Below are 8,966 nucleotides of genomic sequence, written 5' to 3' on the forward strand. Positions count from 1 at the left end.
TTACTAGCCCATCTGTCTTCTTTTCTTCACTTTTCAGAATCTTCTGTTAGTTGCATTATAAATTTTATTCAGTTTTTTTTTTTCCTTTTTGGTGATTAATGGGGGGAATAGCATGGAATGTGCTTACTCCATCTTTTCATAAATTAGGGGTGTGAGGTAGCTTTTAAAAAACTATGTGTAACTAGTTCTCACAGTAATTTTGTTTTAAGCCTAAGGATTTTATTGTGGCAACTTCTATTATTTTGTTAGCTTTTGAACAGTGTATTAACAAGAATATATATATTGTTAAGACCTCATTTTAGTTCTGAGCATCCCCTTTTTAGTTTTATCAAGTTTTCAGCCTGTACAGATGTGAATTTCTGTTGTGTTTTTCCTAAGTACCTTACAGATAGCCAGAATAAGGAGTGGTTAGCATGCATTGTCTAGTCATTCTTTTTTTTTTTTTTTTTTGAGATGGAGTTTCACTCTTGTTGCCCAGGCTGGAGTACAGTGGCGTGGTCTTGGCTCACTTCAACCTCCATCTCCTGGGTTCAAGCGATTCTCCTCTTGCCTCAGCCTCCCAAGTAGCTGGGACTGCAGGTGCATGCCACCAGGCCCAGCTAATTTTTGTATTTTTAGTAGAGATGGGTTTCAACATGTTGGCCAGGCTCTTCTTGACCTCCTGACCTCAGGCCATCCACCCACCTCGGCCTCCCAAAGTGCTAGGATTACAGATGTGAGCCACCACGCCTGCTGACTCATTCTTTTATAAAATCAAAGAATTTATTCTAATTTGTATAGAGTTTTTTTTTTTTTGAGGATGAAATAGTTGAGAATTTATGATTGAAGACAGATTGTGTGCTGGAGAGAGCAGTTTGAATTAGGTTGGATTTAATTTCTTGAGCATTATCTGACCTTACTTTTTTAGCCCCTGGGGGATAATTGGTGTTCTTTCTCTCAAGGCTTGAGATTTCTATAGTGTTGCCTATAGTTTCTGAAAGCTTAGTGTTCTCACTGTCTTTATGACTAATAAGGTAGAAAAGTACATAGTGTACAGACTTTTATATAATGTGTTGACTATATTAACAGTCCCCTCCTTGCCTGCAAAAAAGGTCTTCAGTAATGAAGAGAAGGAACCCAGCCAGGAGAAATTATACCAAGGTGTGGGAGGCCTAGGTGGGCAGATCGCTTCAGCACAGAAGTTCAAGACCAGCCTGGACAACATGGTGAAACCCTGTCTCTACCAAAAAATACAAAATTAACCAGGCGTAGTGGCATGTGCCTGTAGTTCCAGCTATTCAGGAGGCTCAGGTGGGAGGATCATTTGAGCCTGGTAGGTTGAAGCTGCGGTGAGCTGAGATTGTGCCACTGTACTCTAGCCAGGGTGAAAGAATGAGATCTTGTCTCAAAAAAAAAAAAAAAGGAAATTATACCAAGGTAATTGCAGTTGGATAGTGGAATTGGATCAATTATTCACATTTGAATTGTTTCCTAGTTGTGTTTGGTGAGCATAAACTTAGAAATATCAAAAGAAATATATGTTTACATTCATTAACATTTTATTTAAGGATCTGATGCATTAAAGGCAATTTTTTTTTCTACATATTTTTATTGCTTAAAGGTGGGAAAGGTTTTTATTCCTGGACTGCCAGCTCCTTCTCTGACGATGTCCAATACAATGCCTCGGCCCAGTACTCCACTTGATGGCGTCAGTACTCCAAAGCCTCTTAGTAAACTCCTTGGATCATTGGATGAGGTAAGAAATGGACTAGGTGTTGTCAAAAAGTTAACATTTTTAAAAGAAGTTTGGTCAAATATTAGTTCTTTCCATGGTTAACTTAATTTTAGTTAATATTTGGAGAATAAATGTTTTCAAACACAAGTGATTCAGTTAACATACATTGGCCTCCCTTGTGATATGTGTGGTACTTTTCGAAGGTGCTGGAAAGATGGAAGTGTTATATTCTTTTCCATCTAAGGATCTCACAATTGTGTGGATATGATGTACTGTCTGTATAAGAAATTATAATTTAAGAAAGACTCATGACTTACAGATTAGTAAAAGAGAGTACCATCGTAGATTGATTGATGGGAAGATAACATGCAATGGGAGGACATGGCGAAATCAAAGCCTTATCTCTGAGAGACATGTCAGACTTGCTTTGGACCTTGGGGATAAGTAGGATATCTGTATGCAGAAAGGGGCATTCAGGGCAAGGCGGAATCACACAGGCACAGACAGGAAGGCCAGATAATGCAGAACATTTTTTAATGGATATTTGTATCTTCATCTCCTAGTGCATAAGTTAAGGACTCAACAAAGCTTTAGAATAAATACTTATAAAAGTACAAGTAATCTGTAGGGTAGGGCAGGACAGGGGTTGGATAACCTTTTTTGAACATTTTCTATGTGCTAGGCATTGTTCTCAGTGCTTTATTAGTATTAATTATTTTTTTAGAACAGCTTTATTGAGAAGATATTACTATGATTCTTTTTTTTACAAATGAGATAGAGGTTACAAATGAAATAAACCTAATAAGTGGTTGGACTGGGATTTACACTTACTAATGTGTTCTTAAAGGAAGAAAGGGTTGGGCGCGGTGGCTCACGCCCATAATCCCAGTACTTTGGGAGGCCGAGGCAGGTGGATCATGAGGTCAAGAGATCGAGACCATCCTGGTCAACATGGTGAAACCCTGTCTCTACTAAAAATACAAAAATTAGCTGGGCATGGTGGCGCAAGCCTGTAGTCCCAGCTACTAGGGAGGCTGAGGCAGGAGAATTGCTTGAACCCAGGAGGCGGATGTTGCGGTGAGCCAAGATTGCGCCATTGCACTCCAGCCTGGGTAACAAGAGCGAAACTCTGTCTAAAAAATAAAAAAAGGGGAAGAAAGGATGAAAAGGTAGTTTTATTCTGAATGCTATTGCCAGGGGATTACACGATTTTGAGGAAGGAGTTACGAGTTTTTGGATCTGTGTTATAGACAGGTGTATTTTGGGATTAAAGATAAGGAGACCAGTTAGCCTCCAAGCGAGGTTGTCTGTATCAGTGTAAGAAGCATGAAGAGGGTCTGAGTAGAGCAGTATGTGTGGAAAGGAGGGAATAACATGAGAGGCCTTGGGAGGTGGAAATGAGTTTGTCAGCTGATTGGTGTTGTGCTGCTGGGCTTGGGAAAGGTAACGTGGAACCAGGCTCCAAATTCTCTTAACCTGGGAAGGTAGCTGAATTTACCAAGTTAGGAAGCCTTCAAAGGGAAGGTTAGTGCTATCAATTGTATTTGATAATGTCTGTCTTTAATGTATTTTTAAACATGTGCAACATTGAATTTTCTTCCATTTGCAGAACATTCAGAAGGGGAACTGGAGAAGTGTCAGAATGTTTTGTGTGATTTGGAAGAATTTATTTTATTTTATTTTATTTTTTTTGAGACGGAGTTTCACTCATGTTACCCAGGCTGGAGTGCAATGGCGCGATCTCGGCTCACCGCAACCTCCGCCTCCTGGGTTCAGGCAATTCTCCTGCCTCAGCCTCCTGAGTAGCTGGGATTACAGGCACGCACCACCATGCCCAGCTAATTTTTTGTATTTTTAGTAGAGATGGGGTTTCACCATGTTGACCAGGATGGTCTCGATCTCTTGACATTGTGATCCATCCGCCTCGGCCTCCCAAAGTGCTGGGATTACAGGCTTGAGCCACCGCGCCCGGCCTTCAAGAATTTCTTTTATAATGGAAAATGGTTTCCAACTTTTTTAGAATTCTATAAGCCTGGTAACAGTTATATCTTTTTGATAGGTATGAGGTCACGGAAATGATAGCCTAACACACTGGGTGATGGCTTTTCTACTTCTCTGGCAGATTGTGCTGGTAGGCTTAGAGCCAGGACCAGTGGAGCTGAATTTTTCCTGGTAACTTTTAGAGTAGAATCTAGAATATAATAAATACATCTTAGTCTCATTTGTAAGTGTTGACAAAATATTCACTTGGAGATATATAAATTGAATTAAAGGAATAAAAAAAGCGTTGGTGGTCATGAGTGGAGATTTAAGATTGGAAGCATCTGCATGTAGTTAGTAACTAAGATCATTTAAATTTTTTGTTTGCATATCTGCAGTTAAGCAAATAAATGCTTAATATATACATTTTAATGTATATTTATATTTGCATTTAATATAGAAATGCAAATATATTTTTGATAAATAATTGCTTATAGTGGAAATACTACTAAATACTGATCTCATTTGTTTGCTTTTTTATTACTGTCCTTTCTTCCTGGGCTCTTAGTGCTTCAGCTGCTTCAATTCACAGTTTAGTCTTTTTTTTTTCTCTTCTGAGATCGTCTTGTTCTGTCGCTCAGGCTGGAGTGCAGTGGTGCGATCTCACCTCACTGCAACCTCTATATCCCGGGTTCAAGTGATTCTCCTCCCTCAGCCTCACAAATAGCTGGGACTACAGGCCTGCACCACCACGCCTAGCTGATTTTTGTATTTTTAGTAGAGATGGGGTTTCACCATGTTGGGCATGCTGGTTTCCAATTCCTGACCTCAAGTGATCCACCTGTCTTGGCCTCCCAAAGTGCTGGGATTACAGGCATGAGCCACTGTATCCAGCCCACAGTTTAGTCTTTAGCCTTGTAAGGTTGCTAGCAGTGCTGCTGGCTTCTCCCTCTTAGCTGTGACTTCCTTGCATATTATAAGTTCCTTGTACCACCAACATTTGCAGATGGCCAGAGCAGGAAAAGCAAGGTTCTCTGAGAACATTGGACCCCTCCCTGTAGTTGCCTTCTTTAGGTGAGAACGTTGGCCCTCTTCCTGCAGTTGCCTTCTCCCCTAGATCTTGGTCCCTCAAGTCCAGGTTGCTTCCACAGCTTTCCCACAGCCATCAATCAGATGTTTTCCTTTTACCTACCTTTTCTGGCTGTTTTCTATGAGGACCTTGGTTTGCTGGTACTTCATTGTATCTGGAACAAATTTTTTTAAGGAGCTGGGGTCTCGCTGTGTCCCTCTGGCTGGAGTGCAGTGGCTATTCACAGGCTCACTACAGCCTCAAATTCCTAGGCTCAATTGATTCTTCTGCCTCAATCTTCTGTGTAGCTGGGACTATGCAGGTGTGCACCACCATGCTTGGCTTGTAGCAGAACATTTTCGAATCATTACATATAATTGTTCATTAGATCATATGCAAAAAAGAAAGTTTCTTTGTCCTTAATTTCTGAGAAAACAATTCATTTGTGTTATATTTATGACTTTTACAGGTGGTTCTGTTGTCCCCAGTTCCAGAACTGAGGGATTCTTCAAAACTTCATGATTCTCTCTATAATGAGGATTGTACTTTCCAACAGCTTGGCACTTACGTTCATTCTGTCAGAGATCCTGTTCATAACAGGGTCACCCTAGTAAGTATAAATATTTGGTAGCTTTCCAAGAGGTGGGCTAGCATTTCAAATTCGACAGAATACAGAATTTTGTCTGAAAAATAACCACAAACATTTCTCATGATTTACAAAATCTGTTGTAATATGTCATTTTTTGGCACTATTTTACCTTTTACTATACAGCAATTCTGCTTGTTTTCTATAGTTTCTGTATTACTAAAAACTTAATGGAAACAAAAGCTTAGTTGAATTGCATATTGATACGATTTTTTTTGTCTTTTTGTTAAATGTCCTCCCTTTGATTATGGTGATTCACTGTCTGTATATAGATTAGACACTTTTTAGTAAAACAAGCATTTTTGGAAAACATTTTGCAAGTAATTACATTTAAAGTTTCTGAAATTTGGAAGTGTTCATTTCTGTTTGGAAAATTGTTTTTCATTTATTTTATTGCTTTGATAGGCAAAGTCTTGTACCAGCTATTTTTAAGACATTAAAGACTTAAAATGCACAGGTTTTACTTACTTCCTCATTTGTTTCCACCTAGGAACTGAGTAATGGCTCCATGGTTAGGATCACTATTCCTGAAATTGCCACCTCTGAGTTAGGTACGATTGAGAAGTTTCATTTATAAGATGTGAAGTAATTGTGATTTACATTAATAATTGGGGTTTTAAACATTGTTTTGGCATTTTTGAAGCCACTGGATCAAGTTCTTAGCTTTGTAGAGGAATTTTAAAGAACTAGGGAGTGCTTTGTAATGTCCACTGTGTGTGTGCTCTAAGGCTGGAGTACAGGTGAAGGATGTGTTAGTTCTGTTCCTCTTGAGATTCTTCTGTTGAATAACACCATGCAGTGCAATAATATATGGACATTCTGGCTGGGCATGGGGGCTCACACCTGTAACCCCAGCACTTAGGCAGGCTGAAGTAGGTGGATCGCTTGAGGTTGGGAGTTCAAGACCAGCCTGACCAACATGGTGAAACCCTGTTTCTACTAAAAATATAAACATTAGCCAGGCGTGGTGGCACACATATGTAATCCCAGCTACTCGAGAGTCTGAGGCAGGAGAATTGCTTGAACCCGGGAGGTGGAGGTTGCAGTGAGCTGAGATCATGCCACTGCACTCCAGCCTGGGCAACAGAGCAAGATTCTGTCTCAAAAAAAAAAGCCTGTATAATATAAGGAAGTTTATGACATCTCTTGGTTTCAAATTCTAACTGCCAAAGCAGGACATTGGCAGCTTGTAGACTAGAATGCATTTTTGTTTTAGGAATTTTCATTGAGTAGTAAATGGTATTCCAAGTTGATGTGGAGATTCCTTGCCTTTTAAAAGGTATTTTGTAATCAGAAAGCCAGGTACCAGAAGTATTATAAGCCTAAGCAAAATATATACAAACAAATAATAATGGAGGAAATTAAATAAAAGCAAAAACTCTTACCCCTTTATAGCCAAACATAAACTCCATAGTTAATGCACATAGGTTTATGTACTTTACCTACAAAGGGTTCCCTCACACACTCGTGCAGCATTGGGTTTACACTTACTTTGGATTCAGTTATGACATACTTGGTTATTTGGTATTTTAATATTACTTGCTTCTAACCTATGCTGTTTGAGTGTGCACATTGCAAAATGATGGGACAGAGGATGTGTTGCTGAGGATGGGCCCAGTGACATGACAGTGGAAAGGGAAAAAAGAATACTGGAAGAGAGGATATGTGAGTATAAGCAGTTCAGCGTTGTTTACTACTAAAAGCAGATTTGGGTCTCTTCACAGTGGTAGCCCTGGCCACCCTGAGGGGCTCATTGTATGACAGTGTAGTGCTATAACTGACATTCATACTGATGGCTTTGAGCCATTGAGAATTGTGTAGGGCCAGGTGTGGTGAGCTCATGCTTGTAATCCCTTCCCTTTGGGAGGCTGAGGTGAGGGAATTACTTGAGGCCAGGAGTTTGAGACCAGCCTGGACAACATAGCAAGACGCTGTCTCTACGAAAAGAAAAATAAAATTAGCCAGGCGTGCTGGCTTGCATCTGTAGTTCTAACTACTTGGGAAGCTGGAGCTGGTAGATCACTTGAGCCCAGGAGTTAGAGGTTACAGTGAGCTATGATTGCACCACTGCATTCCAGCCTGGGGACAGAGGAAGACCCTATTTCCCCTTACCTAAGAAAGAATAATGTAACTTATGTGGTATTAACCCTTAACCCTTTTAAGGCAGAGAGCATGTGAAACATTTTAGAAACTGAGCGATGTCAGAAATAAATAAAAGTCATAAAGCTTTGGTTCATAGGCATGTTTACTCATTTAGAACACCTTGTAATGCTAACCACGCATTGCTGTTTGTGGATGCATATATTGAATATTATATATTTACTGAAGTATTTAGACAGTATTTTATATAAATGTATAAACATAGAAGTTGTATGTTTTTCATAGTGACTTTGTTTTTTTTTGAAATAGAGTTTCACTCTTGTCACCCAGGCTGGAGTTCAATGGCATGGTCTCGGCTCACTGCAACCTCCAACTCCTGTTTCAAGCCATTCTCTTGCCTCAGCCTCCCAAGTAGTTGAGATTATAGGCACCTGTCACCACGCCTAACTAATTTTTGTGTTGTTAGTAGAGATGAGGTTTCACCATGCTGGCCAGGCTGGTCTTGAACTCCTGACCTCAGGTGGTGCACCCACCTTGACCTCCCAAAGTGCTGGGATCACAGGCGTGAACCACCGTGCCTGGCCCATAGTGACCTTTAATTTGTCATCAAGCTAGAACATCTTTAAGAGTGAAAGGGGGAGCAGTTAGTAATTGCTGGGGCAATGGATGGATGTAAATTAGGAATGTCTGTGGCAAACTGGGCTATTTAATCACTTTATTTTGGATCCAAAATTAATGATCAAAAAGCTGTCCTCAGATCTCTTTGAAGCCCTGTTGAATTCGGTAGTTGGTTTTAGTTTCAGATTTTTGGCTAGGTAATGTTTGCATCTCATTGCCTCTTTAATGCCAGTTTTCTTTTCATAATAATTGGACTTTACATAGTAGAAATTAAAAAAAACTTTGTTATTGAAAGGGTAAAAGCAATGCATGCAGAGTAAGAATACTAAAATTAATCTTTGTTTTTAATAGTACAAACGTGTTTGCAAGCAGTTAAGTTTATCCTCCCAAAAGAAATAGCAGTTCAGATGCTTGTCAAGTGGTACAATGTCCACAGTGCTCCAGGAGGACCCAGTTATCACTCAGAGTGGAATTTATTTGTGACTTGTCTCATGAATCTGATGGGTTATAACACAGATCGCTTAGCATGGACTAGAAATGTAAGTAAATACAGTTGTTTTCTTTATGAGTTATTCTGTTAATGTAATGATTGCATAATTGGCAATATAACATTCAGAGTACATAATAGGCATACCATATTGAAAATAATGGAATAATACTAAGGTTTATTCTATCTATATAGTATAAATCAAATCTCATTTAATATTTAATATTAACATTTTAGTAGTAATTACTGAGCTTTAGAATGTTAAAGCATATATGACTATGTCTCATTTCACTTTTGTAGAGCCACTGCAAGTTATGCTAGGATTTCTGATAGTTTTTTTTTTTTTTTTTTT

The 8,966-nt window shown here is 39.2% G+C and overlaps 1 protein-coding gene across 1 annotated transcript in view; it reads left to right on the forward strand.

The window, feature by feature from the left end:
• ANAPC1 (anaphase promoting complex subunit 1) overlaps positions 1-8,966 on the forward strand; it is a 115,020-nt gene that overhangs the window by 30,239 nt on the left and 75,815 nt on the right. Inside the window, exons 14-17 of the mRNA XM_037727201.1 lie at positions 1,601-1,735; positions 5,233-5,373; positions 5,900-5,960; positions 8,479-8,666. Of these exons, the coding sequence (XP_037583129.1) occupies positions 1,601-1,735; positions 5,233-5,373; positions 5,900-5,960; positions 8,479-8,666 (525 nt within the window). The remainder of the gene's footprint in view (positions 1-1,600; positions 1,736-5,232; positions 5,374-5,899; positions 5,961-8,478; positions 8,667-8,966) is intronic.

Source organism: Cebus imitator, unplaced genomic scaffold (genome assembly GCF_001604975.1).
Source record: "Cebus imitator isolate Cc_AM_T3 unplaced genomic scaffold, Cebus_imitator-1.0 Scaffold222, whole genome shotgun sequence".
Lineage (NCBI taxonomy): Eukaryota > Metazoa > Chordata > Mammalia > Primates > Cebidae > Cebus > Cebus imitator.